This window comes from Cervus canadensis, chromosome 17 (assembly GCF_019320065.1).
Source record: "Cervus canadensis isolate Bull #8, Minnesota chromosome 17, ASM1932006v1, whole genome shotgun sequence".
Taxonomy (NCBI): domain Eukaryota; kingdom Metazoa; phylum Chordata; class Mammalia; order Artiodactyla; family Cervidae; genus Cervus; species Cervus canadensis.
In genome coordinates this window covers 36,901,351-36,922,865 of record NC_057402.1, presented here as the reverse complement: position 1 = coordinate 36,922,865, position 21,515 = coordinate 36,901,351, and the positions used below count along the sequence as shown (strand labels likewise).

The window sequence follows — 21,515 nt, the reverse complement described above, 5'->3', positions numbered from 1 at the left end:
CCTGGCAGAAGGGATTTGCTTCCCCGCTGGAGTTCTCCGCAGGGGGCTCCGTTGGCAGCCAGAGGGCTTCCTGGAGGAAGGAAGAGCAGGTACAGGACACCAGCCAGAGCCCGAGGAAGCAGAACCAAAGCACACTGTGAAGGGGGGAAAGGCTCTCCTCACAGGCTTCTTCTTGGCTCTTGCTGTACTTCCTGGGGTTTTCCCATAATTTCCAACCTGGCCTTTTCTGAAACAATGCAAAACAACATGATTTCTAGGTCTTTGAAAAGCTTTTCTGTAAGTCTTGTCAAATACACCTCTTCCTACTAAGTGAACTGTTATATATAGGAATGAATATTTTCTGTAAGAAGTGATGGGACCTCAGAGTACCCAGCAAGGGGGTGCCCAGTGACCCAGCCACCTTGCCATTCACTGCTTTTGAGTTCAATGGTATTTCAGTGCTTTTAAGTTCCCCAGAATCTGCGAATATTAGAGCTGGAGGAAAAAAAATTCTTAGGACGTGTGTATTCTAAATACTCTAACAGGATGCCCGAGTCCAGGGAGTGGAAGGAGCTTGCCCAAGGTCACACAGTGACTTGAGACGAGACAAAGATAGAGCCTTGGCTCCTGATCCAGGCTGGCACTATGGGCTTCTGGTTTGTCATCTGTCCCTTTAGAAAATCACGTTGTAACTGTGGTGTTAGCCTACATTGCACATGTGATACTACTCTTCGGCTCTACTGTCAAAAGTGTGCAGTCACTGAAATGTCGGTAAACCCCTAGGCAAAGATGGAAAAGATTCATCTCTGTCAAGCGCCTTGACTTTCCTAACAGACCTTTGTCCTTCTCACGTATCTGCCTGATGGAGCTTAAACTGCAGAGCTCTCTGCTGTCCACCCTCTTTGCTTCCATACCCAGACTGCCTGGGGCTCAGGTGGGAAGGTCAGACACCTGGGCAGATTGGCACTGTCTTAGTTTGGTGGGGCTGCCATAACAAAGGACCACAGACCAGACAGCTGAAACACAGATATTTATTTTTTCACAGTCCTGGTACTGGGAAGTCCAAGATGCAGGGTCAGTGGCTGGTGGGGGCTCTCTCTTTGGGTTACAGACAGCTGCTTTTTCGCTGTGCTCTCAAATGGCCATTCCTTGTTCTGTATGAGTGGAGAGACTGAGCTCGTCTCTTCCTCTTCTTATAAGGGCTCTAATCCCATCATGGGGGCCCAACCCTGACCTCATCTAAACCTAATTGCCTCCCAGAAGCCCCACCTCCAAATACAGTCACAACCTGCAGTACTGGGGGGCTGGCCAGTGTTTAGGGCTTCAGCATTTGATTTGGGGGGTGGGGTGGGGGAGAAGGACTCATTCCACCTGTAGCAGCATTCCCCAGACTCATGATCTGCAGTCTCAGCTTGCTTCTCAGTTTTGCCTGACAGTCCTCTGTTGTCCTGGTGACCTTTCACTCCTGGTCCCCAGATGGCTATTTCAGATTCCTCCCATTTCCCCCAAGCCGGCTCTTGCCCCCAGAAGATGACCTCATCTCCTCCTTCCCTCAGGAAGTAGAAACAGTCACAGATGAACTGCATCCCACCCCCTCTGTCCCTTGCATCCTCCCTTCTAGGGCCCACCTTACCTCTGAGTGCTGATTCCCCTCCCCTCACACCTTTTCATGAACTTTGCTGCCTCAGTTACATCTTCACTCTGACTCATCACACACTCAGGTCTCTCACATCCTCCCCCAACTCCACGTCCCATTTGCTGCTACCATCTCTCTCTTCCCGTTTGCAGCCAAACTTCTTAAAAGCTTCATCTCCACTTGCCATGCCCCCTCTGCTCCCTCCCGTTCATTCCTTGGTCTCCTGCAGTCCAGCTTCAGCCCTGTCTGCAGGGCAACTCTCCTCAAGATCATCAACAGCCTCCATGTTGCCAAGATCTTTTCATTGTCCTCTGTCCAGCATTTGAGACTGTCAGCCACTCCCCCATCTTGAAACACCATCTCCTGCTGCCCTATCACACTCTCCCTACCCCTTTGGCTGTCCATTCGAGGCCTTTTAAAACTTGTTCTTTCTCTGCTTGGTCCTTGAATGTTGGGGTCCTTCATTTTCTGAATTTGGCCATTTTCACTCTACTAATTCTATCCAATAGGTAAGTGCATCCACCCCCATGACTGAAATTAACGTTCTTCAACTTGTAGCTTTCAAAGCCACATCTCAAACACAGTTCTCTTCCTTTCTCTCTCTCTCTCTCTCTCTCAAACTCCTGGCTCACATACAATTATTTCCTGGACATCTTCACAGGATCCCAGATACACATATAATCCTAACAAGTGTCTGTGGAATTATCTGTTCTTCTATCTCTGAGTGGACTGAATATTTAAGAAATGTTCTAGTCTCCACCCAAATCATTGCTTAAAATAGTTTTTTTTTTTTGGTGGAAGCACTTAAATCCAGCCTGAGGAGCCATTACCTACCCAGTCAGGACTTCTGGCCATCTCAAACCCAACAGGACCCACAACTGAACTGTCTTCTCCCAAAAAGGAATTCTATCTGGTCCCAGTCAGTGGATCTCGACCTACCTGGCTGTCCTCCCCAGCCCATTACCAGAATGAGTCACACACTTTGACTCATTTACAATGGCCCTCAGCCCCCTTCCTGCCTCGACAGGAGCCAGTGGTTTCCAAGACACCTACGCTCCACGAAGCCAGTCAGTCAGGCACAGTCACTGTTGGAACTGTGTCCTTCTTCCTCCCCTGCTCTGGCTCCCTCTTGTCCACGTCCATTGCCGACGAAGCCACTGCCGCCAACAGTGTACATTGTGGGAATGCTAGTGCCCAGTTCGGGGGCTTCAGAAACCAGAAGGCCACAGGATACCCAAGCAGGGTAGGGATGAAAAGCCTTCCCTCCCCCCAGACTCTGTACCAAGCTATCCATGAGCCCAAACCACTCTGGTCCTATTTGCTTCTGGCTTTCACTTCTCTTCACCCAGGTCTCCAATTCAATCCAAGGGGCCGCACTGGCACATCATGCCAACTACACCACCACCGTCATCCTTGCCCTCCCTGCGTCTTCCCCCCAGCCATGCACTTCCTCCTTCGATAGTGATAAAACACAAATCTGCGTGCATGTCTGCAGATGTGAGCAGACACTTAGAGGAGAGGGAGGGGAACAGAGGAGCTGCCCGGGCGTGTTCTGAGCCCCAGCTGAGCTGCCACAATGACCCACTCCATAAGTGCCTGGAGCCAGGGCAGCTTTGAGGTTGGTCCAGACCCTCAACAATAGTGACAAGGACCAGATTCCTTCCGTCTGTCAGCAGTGTTGGCTTCATCCTGATGCTGTAAGGTTCTCCTTATTTTGTGAGAGACCTGCCATGGTTATCTGGCCACATCGTCTTCATACATACCTGGCAAGAGAAAGAATGGCTGCCCATCATTCTCTTTCAAGAGCAACGAACTTTCCCAGAATTCTTTAGCTGCTCTCTCCTCATGTCTCATTGGCTAGAATTGGGTCACATGGTAAGGGATATGGGAATCCACAGCCCAATCAGGGCCACCCCTTGAACTTTGTCATTTCCTGAAATACATTGATGTTACCCAATGGGCCAAGAGTAGGATGGATATTGGAGAATTGTCCGCAATACACCACAGCCTGTAAGGAACCCAAGCCTTCATTCATAGCTTTTGATCCAGAATGAGAACTTTCCTTTTTCCTTTATAGTCATCATTGGATTTGGAAAAGAACTAGAAACATGTCTGCCTTCTCAGACTGTTTCTTCAGTAACTTGCTTGACTTGATTATTTCACTTGGAGGCAGTTTGACTTGTGTCCACGATCCCAGTGTTTCCCTTTGTGTTTCCATGTAACCAGAGCCCCGTCTGGGCCTGCTTCCCTTTGGGACATCACCCCATTAAACAGTGGGAACGTGAGATACAGAGCTGCTTCTTGGTGAACCAGCTGTCCCCCTTTAGAAGAGGGCCACTGGGTTTGTAGGTGGCTAACTCATGGCACAGACTGGCAGTTCTGCCTTTTCTTAACCAGCTTCACTACACTGAAGGCCTGCTTGGTTTGCAGGGTCTGGGCTAGCTAGACAGGAGGTCACAGAAGACAGAAAATTCAGAGAAGCCCAGAGTCTCCACCCTCAGGAGGCGCACAGCCCAAAGGAAAAGTGATGGTGACAACATATGTGGTAGGAAGGCAGTGAAAGCAAGGGCTGTCACCCCCGTTTATAGAGGAGACTCTGTGGCCCTCCAGAGAGAGAGTGCTCCCCTTCTTTTGGTGAAAAGCAAGGGCAGGGAGAGTTATGGGAGAGTAGGCAGGATCGTCTTTGTCAAAATATCAAAACTAAGAAATGAAAAATATTCAGCCTTTTGTAATTATTTATGTTTTAGTGTTCTACAGGGTCTGACCTGGTTGGTCAGGGCCAGACCTCTAGATGGGAGAAGCTTGGAGGAAGGCTTGTAGACAGAAAGGGACATTGCTTGGAGATGATGCCAATGACACATTTCTGAAATAACTGCAACTTCACAGTCAGAGGAAGAAAACCTAATAGTTTTTGAGATGTCAGGTTAGGAAAAGAAGACAGGGCCAATATAGCAACATCTTTAAATAACGACTGAAATAATTTTAGACATGCCAGCAAACAAAGGCTGGAGGCAAAGAGGGAGGAGGAGAGGTACCCCCTGATCCATGACCCCATATTCCCTTCTCTCTCCCCACACTCTGTAGTCCAAGGACCACCCCATCCAGAAAGTCTTCTGTCCCCCAGCCCACCCAGGCCAGGGTCTCACCTCCCTGCACCGTAACCCCTGACCTACTTCTGTCTCAGCACTCATGACACTAAACTCTGCCCTACTCTCCAGCCTCCCCATGGTACTGGATTAAGTGCTCCCTCAGGACAGAGATCAGATCCTTTGAGCCTTGGAGCACAGAGGGGTGTTGATTAAATGAAGGAATGACCTGAGTGAGTAAATGGATGGATGAGGCTGTGTTAAGATAAAATTAGAAGAGAAGGGGAAGCCCAGTTTTATTTGGGGAGAGGTGGAGGCTAGTCCCAGACCTATGTGGGGTCCAGAAAGAATCACAGGAAGGGACCAGGATTCTCATGCTTCAGAACTCAAGGCCATGGTCTGTGACTAGCCCACCTCTGAGCATCCCTGCTAATTCCACAGCCCCTCCACAAAATCATTCTAAGAGAAATAAATCAGACTTGCCTCAGAACCTTGCCCACTTGAGCTAGTATACTCTTAGCATCCTTTCAGAAAAAGAAACAGTTTTTTGGGGTTCTGGGTTAAAAGGCAGTTCTGTCTGTGCCATGACCTTGCAAGTGCAAAGTCTAAAAGTTCTGTATCATGTGGCTTGTAAAGCTTGAGTCATCATATTTCCCTCAAGGAAGAAAAAACGTTAAAAAGAGTTTCCTTAATCCATTTTCTCAATGCCAGTGAGATTTGTCTATAATAAAACTCCATCCCTTCCTTTGACACACTAGCTGTCCCTAAACCCAACCTGACATTGTGACCCATGACTCTATATTTTTAGTAGTCTCAGGCTTCCATGAGGGTTCTTGATGCCCCAAACAGGGAATAGAGGTTTAATTCAGATTAAAAAAGTATTTTCTTGTAATAACAGTTAACCTGTTTCCTGTAGTCCAAGAATTGCAAAGATTTTATATTTATTAGGAAGGTGGTAAGTTCACCTATATTTCGCAGCAAAATAAAACTTTTTCCCCACCTGAGTAGGGCCAGGGTGTACAGCTGCTAGTGACCACTAGGTGGCGGCAGAGTGCCTCTGACCATCTTTGCGGGGTGCCTGAGAGCTGCCTTTGGCGGGGGGGGGGGGGGGGGGGGGGGCCGCGGAGGGCGGGGTGAGGACATAAACCCAAGTCCAGGTCCCCAAGGAAAGTGAGCTGGATTTATGGGGCTTGGGGGGCCCCCAGTCATCTGTGGAGGCACTTGAGATCTGAACTTTGGCCAAAGAGAAGAGGGAGCTGGCTGACCCGGGGTTTGCCAAGCCACAGCTCAGAGCCACAGAGAGCTGGACGGGGAAGTGGGGAGGGAATGCTTGAAAATTGTAGCCCCCTTGTTAACCTCCTGGGTAGGAAGCTGACCTCATCCAGGCAGCCCTGTCCGCAAAGCTTGGCACAAAAAAAGACTCTTGGACTTTTGGCCAGTTCCTGCATTAAGGACTCGGGAGGTGAGAGAGTCTTGTGGCCACTTACTTGGTCCAGCAGCACCCCACTCTCTCACCGAGTAGGCTAGGACCCCGTGGCAGACCTTCAGAGGCGTGTGGACAGTGTCCCAAGTCCCCCAAGTAGCGGGTCGATGGTTTGTGTTGGTCATTGTTTTCCCAGATGGGGGTTGATGACTTGTCAAGCAGGGTGACAGCTCCTGGGCTGGGCTCTTGCCACCGCACCCTGCTGTCTTTCCCAGAGCTGGCATTTCCCAGGATGCAAGATATCTGAGATTCTGGAGCAAGCACATGTCAGACTCCCGGGACCCCAGCTGCACACCGCCCTCCACCCCAAGGTGGTGGGGCTCACCTTTAACTCTGATTGCAGCGCTGAAGCTGCTCTAGGGGGAGCTTCAGTTTCTTCAGTCCCCCCGAGGACTGAGAGAGTCACCTCTCACCTCCGACCTGAGAGTCTCCGTGACTGCAGCGAGTCGTGTGCGCGCATTTCTGGGCGTGTGTGCTGCTGTGGCTTGCCTCTTGCGATTGTGTGCAGGAACACAGGGGCTGCTTGACAGCGCTTTTCCTGCTGTCCCGGGTCTCCCTGTGAGAGCGAGGAAGAGGCACAGGTGTGTCCCTGTGGCTGCAGGACTGATGGTTCTCAGAGGAGGTTTGTCTTTTTGAACAAGTTCTTCACATGTAAGCCCATTTCCCGCTCCTGCTTTCTCCTCTTCCTTTACATGTTCAGCTTTTCCGGGTAGTCTAGGACTAAGAGCTCATGGCGGAGTCAGAATTAACTTATAAGGCTGCAGATTCCATATAGATGAATGCCCTGAGTGCCCTCAGTACAGTGCCTGGCACTTAGTGGGCATGTACTAAGTATGAGCAGGATGGAATGGATGTGGAAACTACCCACATTTAGATGATAAATTGCTTTTCTAATGTCCACACACCTAAATCATAGAAGATATGAATGGTATAGTAAGCATTACATTATAGATTTTACATATTATTTTTAATATTTTAGTATAACACTCCTGCAATAAAATAGCAGTTTTCCCATTTGGGAGCTAAGAAACTAAGGCTCAAAGATTATACTCAGATTTCAGGCAGTGGTGGGGCTGCAGTTAGTACCAAAACCTAGACAGATGGAAAAGTCTGGCTTTCCCCACTGTTTGTCAACAGAGGGAAAAAAATTAAAGGAATTGTCTTTTAAAACTACTAGATGAGTTAACATTTTTTAAGTGCTCAGAGTGGCATATGTATATAGTAAATGCCTTATAAGTGTTTGTTAAATCAGTACAAATAAAACCCAGGGCAATGCCAGAAGTTGGATTTTAAGTCAGCTTCGTGGCTTACTCTGACAGCAATTTAATCCTCTGGAGTGAATACAGTAAAGAAAAGTGGGGCCACTGGATGGTCTGCTGATGAAATCACCACCAAGTCTGGGGCACCCAAGCCACCAGGGTCTAGCAACACAGAATTAGAGTATCTCAGGGCCTGCGGGCGTGGGGGCGGATCTCAGACTGCCCAGTCCCAGGCTTTAAACTTGGATCCCAGGTGTCCTTAGAAGATCTAGTAGTGAGATTCAAGGGGTCCATGCACCCCTTGGAATGCTGTGCACACTGCTGTGGTTTTGTGCATTGTTTGGGCTGCAGGGCCAAGGTTTTCATGCCTCAGAGAGCTCTGCAAGCCAGAAGGTTCAGTGCTCTGGTCAAGTAGAGCCTCCCAAGGCTGGAGTTGAGGTAGGGTGGGGAGGCCCAGTGCCCCAGACTTCATTAAGGCCTCAACTTCAACCCCTTTCTTTGGGGACTTGGTGGATGAATATCCCCACGCAGTAGGATATGTAGCCATCTGATCTGGCCACTCGCAGAGAAACAGGCTCTTCTGTGATCTTCCACCTCCTCCGGGGACACCGTGGCTGTCCACAGCCTGTGAGCACCTGTTCAGATAGCTTGGAGGTCTCCACAATCCCCATACCCTAGTCACTGCCCCTCCCCCATCGTGCATCCTCCCAGCTACACCAGCCTGGCAGCCACGCTGTGGATTGCCAGGGTGGGAGAAGCCAGACCCCCCAGGAGCAAACACAGCCCCTGCCGTCCTGGCAGCACACAGCTCTGCTCTGCCTTTCAGAACAGGGCTGTTTCGGTGCCAGGCTTGGGAACACGGCCTGATGGAGCAGTGACCTGGAGCCGCCTCCTTCTGGGCCACTCACGTGGCCTGACCTCATATGAAGGTCCCATCAGAAACTTGCCAGAGTTCATTCTCACATTCTAAAAGTTATTCTTTCAAACTTTTATCAAGACACCTAAGTATATAAAGTGGAAGCAGTAAGGATACTCACCTCCCCTCCCGCTCCAGGGTTTCTCTGAGGTCTCAGGAGTGACTGGTGGACCCTCACAGTAGGACACACGCCTAACTGCCAGGAGATGCCATCTGCTTGTTGGTATTTACAGACTTTGGCAGCCCAAGCCGGCCTCCTGGAGCTGTCCCCTCACTGTCACTGCACCAAGATAGGAAATTGAGAGACGCCTGCCCTCTGGTGGTGTTCCTGGGGATAACACCACCCTGAAAACCCACTCCAGGGCTTTGATGGACAGGACTGGAAGCTCAAGAGATGGAGGAAAGTATCTTCTCTAATTAAAGAGTCAATGCTGATTTCCCTTTTGGCCCATGCAACCCCTTGAGTCATTATTTAATCACTCAGGGACATTATGAAGCTGGAAAGATTCTATTTTTCTGCTAAGACACAGTCTCCTAGGAATGTCTGAATCATTTGAGTCTCAGAGGACATTTTATCAGCAGCTTGGGATTTCCAAACACTGGGGCAGCCAGGAAGTCTGCTGCTTCAGCCCAGCCTCCATCCTGGAGCCTTGGGGCCCACGGTCCTGCTCTTCATGGAGCTGGAAGTCCAGAGCCTGCTCGGACTCTGGCTTCAGCCTTAGGTCTGGGCTAAGGAAGCCCTCGATGCCCCTGAAGACACACACCCAGTCTCAGTGAGAGTCAGCACACTTTCTTGCTCCCCAGGGGGGCTGCCTGCTTCGCCATCTCCTCAGTGCTGGGTCCTGCGCCCCAGCCCCAGGGACTGGCTAGGGACCTGCTTGCCTTTACTGCCTCATCTCTTCTGCACCCAGACTCCCCTGACCATGCCCTGCCCACCTCCTGAGCTGCCCAGTCACCCAGATCACCCAGGATCTCACTGGAATGCAGACACTCATCCCATGGGTGTGGGGAGGCCCAAGAGTCTGTGTTTCCAGCAAGCCCCAGGTGATGCTGCTGCTGCTGGTTCCCAGAGCCCACTGGGCATCAGGGACCAAAGACAGTGGTTTTCAAGTTCAACTGCACTTTGTGAAAGTGTTAGTCGCTCAACTGCATCTCACTCTTTGTGACCCCATGGACTGTAGCCCACCAGGCTTCTCTGTCCATGGGATTATCCAGGCAAGACTACTGGAATGGGTTGCCATTGCCTCCTCCAGGGGATCTTCCAAGGAGATAAAAAAAATACTAAGGCCTGAGTCCCACCCTAGAGGCTGTGGTTTGAATGATGTGGTGTGTGGCCCAGGCACTGGGATGTTTTTAAGCTGTCTTAGTGGTCCTGGGACCAGCCAAGGCTGAGAGTCATCAAGCTGGATGCAGACTGCAGCCTACCTGCACCAGGCAACCACTACTCAGCAGCTACTGGATCCCTGGATGCTGTCCTTTCCTTGACGGGTGGTCTCCCTCCACCTGCTGCAGCTGAGTCCACCCCCATGTGTATTGCCCTGGGGTTCACATAGAGCATGTGTGAATCACATTTCTTGAACTTGTGCAAAAAGAGGGGTTGCAGGAAGTCACCCCCAGATAAACATGGTTGAGGGACTGGTAGCTGAAGGCAGAGCAGGGGCTGGGGGAACCTGTGGGCTGGAGCAGGAGCGGAAGCACAGGACTGAGGCAGTCTTGGGCTCTGTTTTGCAACTGCCCTGGATTCTCTGGGGCTTCCCAAGGTGGCTCAGATGGTAAATAATCTACCTGCAATGCAGGAGACACAGGTTCAATCCCTGGGTTGGGAAGATCCCCTGGAGAAGGGAATGGCAACCCACTCCAGTATTCTTGCTTGGAGAATTTCTTGGTCAGAGGATCCTGGCAGGCGATACAGTCTATGGGGTCGCAGAGTCGGACATAACTGAGCGACTAACACTTACACTTGGGGTTCTTTAGGAACTGATTTGTTGCCCCAAGGGCTGTGGGAATGCCTGCCGCAGCCACCCCGGGTGGGTTAAGTAAACTGCCCCCAGCCTAAAGGGGGGAGCCCCACCTCCCCCACCCCCAGCCCAGCTCCCAGCTTCTGCCCTTCTGGTGTTTACTCTGCCAGAGATTCCTTGGGAGTCCAGTAGAATTTTACCATGAACAGTCCCCGTTTCCTATACATCACCACCTACCCTCAGATATGCACGGCCTCACTCCCTCCAGTTCTTGCTCACAATGGCAGTTTTGGGGTGAGGCCTACCCTGACCGCCTAGTTTGAAATGCCACCCTTCATGCCCCTCTTTTCCTCCACAGAACCCACCACCTTGTCACACACCATCTAATTTCCTAACCTGTCTCATTTTAATGAATGAATTCTGTTTATTTACGTTCCGGCTGCACCGGGTCTTCATTGCTGCACACAGGCTTTCTCTCGTGGTGGCGGGCAGGAGCGAGTCCCTAGTTCTGGTGCACGGGCTTGTTGCTGCGGAGGCTTCGCTTGTTGCTGAGTGTGGGCTCTAGAGCACAGACTCAGTAGTCGTGGTACATGGGCTTAGTTGCTCTGCGGTATATGGGATCCTCCCGGGCCAGGGATCAAACCCGTGTCCCGTGCATTGGCAGGCGGATTCTTAACCACTGGACCACTGGGGAAATTCCTAATGTCCTAGTTTGTCATGTTTATTGTCTGACTCTCACCCACTGGAATGGCAGTCTGAGAGCCGATGCCTGTTTGGGTCACAGTGTCCGGCATGCACTTGACTTCCAGACCTTCCCCAGCCTGGTTTCTCAGTCCTGCCACCTAAGGGATGCCGTGGTGTCAGGGCCAGGCCCGCGATGCCGGCTTCGAACTACACATCCCCACTGAGCACTGACGCTTCCCAGTAACCAAACCTGGGTGTGCCTAGGGAGTTCTTCCAACCACACAAGAAAATAAAAAGCAACATCTTAACATTTGAAACAGCAACATGAAATGACTTTTTCCTCCCATGGAGACAGCTCAAGCTTGGAGCTTCCTTTTTAGAGGGAAAGACTGCTACTTGAAGAAGTACCGGAGCTACTTCTCAGGGTAAAAGGCTTGGTCTCCGAGGGGTAGACCCCATGCTTCGGGGATGCACAGGCATGGAGGAGAACAGGTGCCCCCCGCCCCTGTTGGGCATACATGTGTACCTTCCTCTGGTGCTCAGCGTGGCAGCAGCTCCAGCAAATGGCCTTGGCAGCCGCCCTTTTTTATTCATCACATGGAAAGCGCTTGCCTCAGATTTCAGGTGACAGTGAAATGGCATCAGTTTAGGGGCCACAGACGATTGGGCCGGGTTTCAGGGAGGATGTGGAATTGGAGCTGGGTCTCCTCTGGGACCAGACGATGAAAGTGCTTGTGGCCTCGGGGAGGAGTGAACAGGAGGGCAGAAGACGGCAGGAAACTTCCAGAGGACATGCTGAGGCAGCTGGAGCTGAGCGAGAACTGGGGTGAGAGGTGCAAAAAGATTAAAATAGGGCCCGTGGAAGGGAGTTGGGAATGTCACGTTGTGAGAAAAGAAGACATGACACCCTCAGCATGGACCAGGAGGAGAGGAGGTCAGTCGGTGGTGATGGCCAAAGCTACCTTAGAATTCAAAGGGTCTGACTTCCCTGTTGGTCCAGTGGCTGAGACTCTGAGCTCCTGATGCAGGGGGCCCTAGTTCGATCCCTAGTCAGAGAACTAACTCCAACATGCTACAGTGAAGAGTTCACACAGCACAACTAAAGATTCTACATGCCGCAGCTAAGACATGGTGCAGCAAAAGAAATAATTTTTTAAAAATCCAAAGGGATCTTTCATACACAGAAAAGCATGCACAGCTGAGAGCCCCTATGGGCAGAGCCTCTAGGTTCCTCTGGGCCTTAGCCAGGTGGGGCACGGCTGTCCCTCTGAGCTGACTGCCCTCGTCCTTATTTCCTGGCCTGGTCAGACACGCACAGCCCTCCCAGCGTGTCCCTCTCCTGGTCTTTCCTTCCGTGATGCTGGCTTCTCACCTGTTTTCCAGGGTTCCCGTACATCCCTCTGACTTATCGCAGCCAACCTCACCAGACCCACCTCAGGCCTACTCTGCTCTGAATTTAGGGCTGTCAGATTTAGCAAATAAGGTTACAGGGCACCCAGTTAAATTTGAATTTTGGATAAACAATGAGTTGTTGTTGTTTTAGTGTAAGCGTGCAATGATTGTGCATGCCTGCTTGCTTAGTCACTTCAGTCGTGTCTGAGTCTACAACCCCATGGACTGTAGCCCACCAGGCTCCTCTGTCCGTGGGATTCTCCAGGCAAGAATGCTGGAGTGGGTAGCCATGCCCTCCCCCAGGGGGTCTTCCCAACCCAGGGGTTGAACCCGCTTCTGTTACATCTCCCGCTTTAGGCAGGTGGGTTCTTTACCACTTGAGACACCAGGTGGATTCTTTTACCCACCCAGCCACCTGGGAAGCCAAATACAGTAATTGGGATACATTTATAGTAGAAAATTGTTGCTTGCTTATTCAAGATCTAACTGTTTGCCCTGTATTTTCTCTGGCAACCCTCGTGAGGTCTGCATGGTGTTGGTTTGAGGTTTACCCTGCAGCCTATTAGGCGTGGGCCACCAATCGCTTCTCGACCTTTCTGCTAAGATCCAGGGTTGTGGGCAGCCCTCGTGAACATTCAGGAAGGTGGAGCAAGGTGGTTCTGCGGGGGACTTTGAAACCCGCCTTCTGTCTGGCCTCCACTCACTCTTGTCCCCATGTCATCTGCTTGTCCTCAGTGAGAACCCTCCCTTCTACCTGGCAGCTCTCCCCACCCCTCACCCCACCCACACTCTGGGCCATGGGCTTGAGGGTCACATCAGTCACCCTCTGCCTGTCCAAGGTGCCTTCCATCCTTCCCCATCACCTGATGGAATTCCCCTACCCCTCTTCCTGGGACCAGTTTCTGAGGCTGGGGATTGAACCCCCAGTTTTTTCCCCCAGAGCCAAGGACACCCATAGGTTTTGGAAAACATCCAAGAAAGATTTGAATAAGCCAGGTTTCCTTGAAGAGCCACGAGCTTTGTCCCACCTTCCCATAGCTGGGGCCTCCTTCGAGCCTTCCCTGGATTGTGAGGAAGAAATCTCCTTTTTGAAGCATCCACAGTATTCCTTTGGTGAGAAGGAAGCACCTCAAGACAGAAGTCCCCCTTCCAGGGACACCCTCGGGGTCTTTGAGGGATGGTCCTGGCCACTGTGCAGCAGGCTCCAGCCAGTTGCTCCCTTAGGACAGAAAGGACAAGGGTGATGGCCGAATCTTTGGGCCATCAGATAATTTATCATCATCATTACCACCACCATCATCACCACCATCACCATCGTCATCAGCTGCATGGTTCCTTCCAGGTCAGATACATTTTCTCATTTAATTTTCAATGACCCTGGAGGTTAAGGAGTTTTACATATGGGGAAGCGGAGGTTTAGAATGCCTTTGGCATGGTCCCAGGAGACTGAAGGTCAATCAGAAGTGAGAAGGCCCCAGCCACTGCTGTCTCGGGTGCTTCAGGGCACCTAATTCTTCCTTGTCAAGGCAGGCAGGTGGGTCCAGCTCATAAATAACCTACCAAAGCAGTGAGTTTTGACCTCGCCATCCCAAGACCTTCTTAGAGGCACCCCCTTTCCACCAGAATCTTGTGTTCCTGAAGGTAGTGGATCAGGTGTCCTAAGAGACCCACCAGCTCTGAGATTCTCTGCCTTCTCTCTACATCCAGGCCTACTCAGGAAAGATTTCATCCTTGGTGGCCGCATGTCTAAGTATGTTCACGATAGTGTAGTCAAGGGTTTCCCAAAAGATGGTCCATGGACCACTAGTCCCTCTAGATGCTACATACAAAAGGCTGCCATGGGATAGTGCATTGGGAGACACTGATTCTGTAATTCCTTTTCGAGTCCATTGGTGTATGATAGCGTATTAATGGCACAAAAATGTCCTGCAAAGAAAAATAATCCATTTGACCTTGATGCAAATTTTCCAAAACTTACCCAACCATGGAAACTTTTTATTGAGTAACAACCATTAACATTTTGTGGAACTAGCTTTCCTTACAGTCTGCTTTGAGAAACAAAGATCTACTTCAAATCTTTTCTTATATAACTGGGAAAAAAAAAAAAAAAGAAAATTCTCTTATTAATCCACTGAGCACTTGTTAGAGGTGGTTTGAGGGTCTCCCAAATGTAGAACGTGTGCTCCATTCTGGCACTGCACAGAAGTATAATAATAAAGTGTTAGTCACTCAGTTGTGTCCGACTCTTTGGACCCCATGGACTGTAGCCCACCAGGCTTCTCTGTCCATGGGGATTCTCCAGGCAAGAATACTGGAGTAGGTTGGCAAGCCCTTCTCCAGGGGATCTTCCTGACCCAGGGACCAAACCCGAGTCTCCTGCATTGCAGGCAGATTCTTTACCACTGAGCGACCAGGGAAGCCCTACAGTAATAAGTATAATAATAAGAAGAATTCATGCAGTACTTATCACATGGCCAGCCTCTCCACTAACCTTTGTGATCTTCCATCTTTACCACAAGGCTATGAGATGTGGTTTTGTTCCCGTTTTAAAGATGAGGAGACTGGAGCACAGGGCGACGCTGTGAGCAGCCCGGGTCAGCCTGTAAACGAAGCTGCATCTCTCAGTGAGATGTTTCCGGTCTTCGTCATTCTGCCCAGCACCCCCTGAAGAAGGCACAGAACCGGGGAGGTGGGATGTGGCGGGGGCGGGGGGCGGGGTTTGAGAGCAGGGCTGTGGTGGGACCTCACCCCTGCTCAGCGCCTGCTCCCCCCACTTTTGTCCCCGCAGGTCTACCTGGCTGAAGCCGTGCTGTGGGAAGAGAGCAGCCGTGTGGCAGGTATTTTTGCTCAGTGCGAGTGTCAACAGTTTCCTGGTAGCCTGTGTAATATTGGTGGTGATTCTCCTGACTCTGGAACTTCTAATAGATATAAAGCTTCTCCAGTGTGAGTAGCAAGAGAGATACATATGCAAACACATATGATGTCAATATTCCATGTGCATCCATCAGGGGTCCCCAACTAGCAGTGAGATCTGCCCCCGGCCCGACGGCTGTCCCCACCCCATCACCCCCAGGCCCCATATCTCATGGGGGTGACCATGGGGAAAAAAGCATCTGGCAGCCTCTCTCTCTGTCACCCCAGCATTGGTTTGCCCCCTTCACTCCACCCAATGTGGCCTCTTCACTCCCCCTCCCCAGCATGCCATGATCAGCAACTGACCAGATCCAAAACGTTGGGGACCCCTGTGTGCACTTTTTTTTTTTTTTAATTGTTCCCATTTGGAATTTTCCAGATTGGAATTTTCTGTAGCTTAGAGTTCCCACGTGTGGAGGCATCTCACTTTGTAGTAACCTGTAATGATAGCAGCCACAGTGATGCTAGGATTCCTTGTATTTTTAACCAGTTGTAAGTTGGCAGGGTTGCGTGTCTATAACGTGATCATTTTGGAATCATTTCTCCATGCATCTGATCCTAGTAGCACCCCTGGGAGACAGGCAAGATGGCTCTTAGCCCTTTCTATGGATTTGGGAATGAAGCTTGGGAGAAGTTAGACTTTCCCTTGGTGAGAGGTGTTGGAGCTGGGATGTCGAGCCATCAGGCCAGTTTTCTTCCTCACCCTGGTCCTGGTGGTGTTGGTCCTGCTTTCATGGGAGCCTGACGCACGTGGTGGCTTGTCTGCCGCCTCTCTGTCCTTGCAGATGTCCCTTGGCAGCACAGCCATCAGAGCAGAGGGTCCTCCTTCTGCCCCCAGCCCCTGGTAGACCCTGGTTTGGTGTACCAGCAGGAAGGGCCAAGGGCCTTGACTCTTGGCTTTGGGTGAGTGAGTGCTCTTTGGTTCCCCAGAGGTCCCCTAGTCGGAGGGTGGTTCATTCAAATGCAAATTAAAAAAAGAAATGAAATTGTGGGCCCTCTGAGAGATTTCCTTCCCTGCCATTGCCAAAATCCAGGACTATCGATCTGGCCACCCCCAGACCTGTTCTGTCATCTTAGATTTGTTTTCTTCTCAGTCGCCCCCAGGTCCCTTACTGGAGTCTCTGCATTCAGGGTCCGTCAGAGCTCCCGCCAACCTGTTCGCCTTCCCTCCTCTCTGAGAGGGCGGCGGGGAGTACAGAGTTGCTTTTGTCTGATGAGCCTCATTGGCTTTGTACAGCTGGTGGCCCCTTGGTTCTAATCACCGTATCTCCCAGCAGAAAGTAACCAGCGCTGATTTTACACTCAGCCTGTCTTCAATTATACTGTGTTGTCTATTTTCCCTCCCACTCATCCCTCCGTCTGCTTTTTATGAGGTCTGACCATAACAGAGTCTTTCTTTCCCTGTTGTGGGTTATACCCGGGGCCCTTGGCCGCTCAGGCATTGGGTAGAACCGAGAACACAGCCGACACTGGAATTTTGCTTAAAATTAAGTATCCAGGAGATTGATTTTGGTGGGAGATCCAATAGCAGCTCATAAAAGGCATCTTAAATTCCATAAAATGCACAATCAGAGATTTATTGCTCTTCTAAAGCAAACCGTAAAAAAAGGCCCAGGAATTCATTTGAGAAATAATGGGGAGAGATTTTATGTTTCCAGAATCATCTGGAGGTCCCTTCAGAATCACGCAGGCCTCAGCCTCACAGTTCCCACTCATCTTCATGTGACCCACGGTGGGGCAGGCCTTGCCTTCTGAGGCTCGTATTGGCCTCAAGCCAGGGGCCCCAGAGTCTCCCACCTGGAACCTGGTGTTGCAGCTTTCTGACCCTGGATATGCTCCAGGACTTCGTTTCCACTTGCCCATCTCAGAGTTTTCGGGAGACTGTGGGTTCCTCTCTTTGGGCCAGCCTGCCCCACTGATGGCTCAGGGCATTTTTCCTGGGCCCCCAGGGGAGCTGAGCTACGTGCTGAGCAGGCCTGGCCAGAGCGCAGTAGGGAAGCGTGCTCCCAGCAGCATTCCTGCGCCTTGTTTCGGCTCTGCCACGCCACCCGGGGTCACCCACTGCTACCACTCTCTCTTTCGGGCTGGCCCTCTGAGCAGCATCCCCTCCTGCCCTCTCTCTATCAAAGCCCATTTGCCCTTGTCCTGGGCCCCAGCATCCTACAGTTAGCCTCAGGGCTCCTGTACCATGAAAGGGTCTACCAGAGGTGGTGCCTTAGTGCCAAGGACTGTCTGGTGGAAGACGGGATGGGAGCTTTCAGTGGCTGCTGGCGCTTCCTGCTCATGCTCTGGGGGCAGGAAGCTATGGCACTTTCGGGAGGCTGACATCCCCTCCCCACCCCCAGCTCCCTCTGCCAGTCCCAGCTCCAGTCTTCTCCCCAGCATACTCTGGCTAACACTGCCATCTCAGCCACTCAGAATTTTCAGAATGAGAAGTCAAAGGAAGCTTGCCTTAAATCCCACTCACAGCGCACGGTGCTTTGGGGGTCAGTTGTGGTGGGGATTTCTGAAAGCTCATCTAGACCTGACCACAGCTGCCTCCGCTGGTCCGAGAGCCCTGGCTGTCTCCATCAACCCCCTCTGGAAGCCTTCTTTCTGGACGCAAAGCCCACAGTGGCTGGTGGGACCGAGCTGGAACTCAGAGGCCGCCTGTGGGGAGATGGAGGCAGCCTCTCAGATAGAAGGGAAAACAGCATCACAGACCCACCCACCTCCCTCCACCTCCCTTGTAGACCCCCCTTAAAGCTCCCTCACGTTCTCTGGCCTGATTGCTTCCCAATCCAAGTGCCCACTCTCCGGGCTCCTGAAGGCCTGCCTCCATACCACAAAGCCTGCTTTGCTGATGGACCTCATTCCTTACTCCTAAAATTGACCCTGCTACTGTGCTTGCAGTTTCCAGCGCATTCCAGTTTGCCGGCGTGATACACTGGATCAGCCTGGTCATCCTGTCGGTGTTCTTCTCAGAGGTAGGTTGAGATTTGGGCCCTGGGACCGTCTCTTTAGGGCAACTCCTGTCCCAGGGGGACGAAGCTTTAGTCTCTTGGCCCTTGAGGCTGCAAAGAGGGAGACGTGATACGGGGAGCGAAGTTGTGTGCTGGGCCTCGGCGGGTGGCCCAGACGGTGAGCAGGTGTCGTCCAGGTAAGGATGGATAGTGACCTCTGTGAAGGTGAGGCTGAGTGGGAGGGGGTTGAGGGAGAGCAGATGGTTCGTGTGGCTGGTGAGGAGCAGGCAGAGGCCGGGCCAAAGCCCAGGGGCCTGGAGATGGGGAAACTGACTGGGACGGTGGTCCTGGATGCACGGGGGGCCAAGGCTCAGGAGGCAGAGAGACGGAGTCACGGGCCAGGCAGTGGACTTGACCCAGGTTTTCATGGGGAACAGGGTCTGGCTAGACTGAGCTGTGACCCTTCCGTGGGAGAAAAGGGGCAGGTGTCTGGAGTCAGGGAGCACAGGTGCCCTTTGCCATTGCTAGAGTCAGCTGATGAAGCCCCAGCCCATATCTCTGTGTGTGAGATAAGAGGGGGAAAGCGCCTAGAAGCCCTAGGACCCTGGGTTTTGATGGGAGCTGATAGCCTTGAGTGCCTCTGAAAGGGATAGGAATCAGGATCTCGGCCCAATTCCTCTGCCTTGATGGGAGAGTGAGTGGCCAGTCCTCTGAGCGGCTCCTGGCCTGTCACAGTGACCCCTGCCTGCGTTTCAAGGGCATCGACTTGGGGCTCTTCCCAGCAGGGTCTATGGGAAGGCTGAGAAGACTGGGCTTCGTCCTGTGGGCGGCAGGTCTTTATAGAACTAGAGAGTTTTGTGTGGCAGCCCGGTTCTTCCTAATGGAAGATGGGCCCGAGTCAGCTGACCACTGGCCTGCTCCCTCTGTGTGCCGTCACCCCACACTGCTGCAGGTCCAGATTACCCCGCGCAGAGTCCCACTGGGGCCTCTCAATGTGGTCAGGAGGCGTGGGGAGGAAGTCAGAAAGGAATATGGTACAGAGCCTGTTGGGGAGGCATATAGGCTTGTGCACATACACATATGCACACACACATACACACACAGCTCACACCAGCTTAGAAGCAGAGGGGCCTCTGAGTCCCAGAGCACAGCAGGGCCTCAAAGGGCGGAAGGATGCTCTGGGAGAGCAGTGATGTGGGTGGAGGGATGGAAGTAGAGAGTGTTTTGTGATGTGATCAGGGAAACCGAGGAGTCAGGCACCCAGGATCCTCTCGTGTGCGGGGTTCTCGGTGGGCCGGCTCTGACACCGGCTAGTGGCATGCACTCAGGGGAGGCCCAGGCCCCTTAGGCCTGGAGTCCAGAATCCTCCGCCTGGGCGTGGGGTGTGCTGGGCTGGGCAGCAGGCATTCCTCACCCGGAACATTCTCTCCCCAGGCCTTAGATCCTGCAGCCCACGAAGTTGGCCAGCGAGCCTGGGCTCAGACTGAGGGGGTAGACCCAACACTGCCCCTCCTGGGAGGTGTCCCCACCAGCTCACCAAGGTCACTGCCCCAGAGATGCTTCAGCCCCCAGATGGTGCCTGCGCCCCGGCCTGCTGCCCCTCGGAGGGTCCTTGTCTCCGGCCGAGGGGCCCCCTTGTCTCCGCTCACCAGCGCTCCCTCCCACACATACACGGGCCGTGGCCAGATGTCTGCTTGATGCAAGCTTGGAAAATGTGCCATGTGTCTATGACTGCCAAAAAAAATGTTTAATCAGTTGCTGCGGTTCTTCCATCTATCCCTCCGCTTTGGTTTTATTGGCTTCACAGAATTTATTACCCAGCGTTAATTTGGCATTCCCTCCCTGTCACTGCTAGAGACGAGCCACCTGAAACAGACAAGCCCCTGTGTAGCAGCATCGTGGCTTCAGACCCTCACCCGCCCCCCGCCCTGTCTCCACACCGTGGAAGGGGGCTGGGCTTCCCACAGGCTCAGCAGGGAGAGCTGGGGGCTGGGGGGAGAATGACTGCGACTTTGGACCTTGTCAGAGAGAGGGTGGGGCTGTAAGGTGGGAGTAATGGGGAGTGGGGGTAACAGGGGTAACAGGAATAATAGAGGGATAACAGGAAAGTGACAGGGGAGACCTGTCTTCCCCAGCACAGCCAGCCCCTCTTGAGGGGCAGCCCAGCTCGTGAGCCTGGGTGTCCCTGGAGCTCCCAGGAGAACCTAGCATCTGAAGAGGTTAGAGCCATCCCACCGAGCAGGGGGCCCAGCCCCAGACTGTGGACCGAGGCTGACCCGAGTGAGGCCTGTTAGGAACCAGGCTGCGCAGCAGGGGATAAGCAAAGGGCAAGGGAGCGAAGCTTCATCTGTGTTCCCATCACTCCCCATGGCTCGGGCTCGCATTGCCATGCGTCCCCCACCCCCTGGCCCATCTGAGGAAAAGTTGTCCTCCACAAAACCAGCCCGTGGTGCCAAAAAGCTTGGAGACCGCTGCCATAGAGGCCCCCAACCCCTACTCCCCGGAGGGTTGGAAGTGTGTGAAGGTGTCTGTGCTTCTCACAATGACAGGGGCACCTCTAGTGGGAGTCAACTGTCCCTCCGCCGTGGAGTAGGCTTGCAGATTTGCCTGCTGAAAATGCCAAAAGTGTCCCTTTAAAACCATGCAGACAAGGACCGCAGCCCAGGGTCACATAGCCGGTTTCCACCAAAACGGGGCCCAAGGCTCCGGACTCTTATCTGGCCTGTCGCCACTGCATGCCCCCTCCCTACCCACCTGCCTTGGGCCTGGTGCACGCAGGCGGGGAGCAGACTAAGAATCTGAGGGAAAGGTCTGGGTCAGCAACCGAGAAAGAAAAGGCCTGACCCTGTGATACTTCTGACCACAGATCCAGCACACCCCCCCCACCTAGGGAGAAGCCAACACCGCCCCTTCAGGGCTGGCCCTTGTCCCTCTGGGGAGCGCCCAGGGCCATGGCCGCGGGCCGGGGGTGGGTGTGGTGTCCAGGAAGGTCCCACCCAAAGGGCTCCCGAGGCCAGGCAGCCGGTCACCTATTCCTGAGCCACGTTCCACCCCACTTCTCAGCTGAGCTTTAGGACAGTCCCCAAGTCAGGCAGGACATTTTGTGAGTTAGGAAACTGAGGCTGTGGAAGAGAGAAAACTGCCAGGCCCTCAGGAAGACGGGCGGCATGAATGCAGGCCCCCAGGCGGGTATGTGAGCGCCAGCCTGTCCTCGCCCATCTCAGAGCTCCAGGGGCTGCTCCAGGGAAGACGCCCCAGAGCACAGAG

At 52.5% G+C, this 21,515-nt stretch overlaps 1 protein-coding gene across 4 annotated transcripts in view; it reads left to right on the top strand.

Annotated features, from left to right (window-relative positions):
* The window catches only part of TMEM266 (transmembrane protein 266), a 126,795-nt gene that overhangs the window by 61,078 nt on the left and 44,202 nt on the right, over window positions 1-21,515 (top strand). For 3 of the 4 annotated variants that reach the window (XM_043490003.1, XM_043490004.1, XM_043490005.1), the window contains 2 exons: window positions 15,182-15,336; window positions 18,199-18,272. In XM_043490003.1, coding sequence (XP_043345938.1) covers window positions 15,182-15,336; window positions 18,199-18,272 — 229 coding nt within the window. The remainder of the gene's footprint in view (window positions 1-15,181; window positions 15,337-18,198; window positions 18,273-21,515) is intronic. The other variant, XM_043490006.1, reaches the window with a different exon arrangement.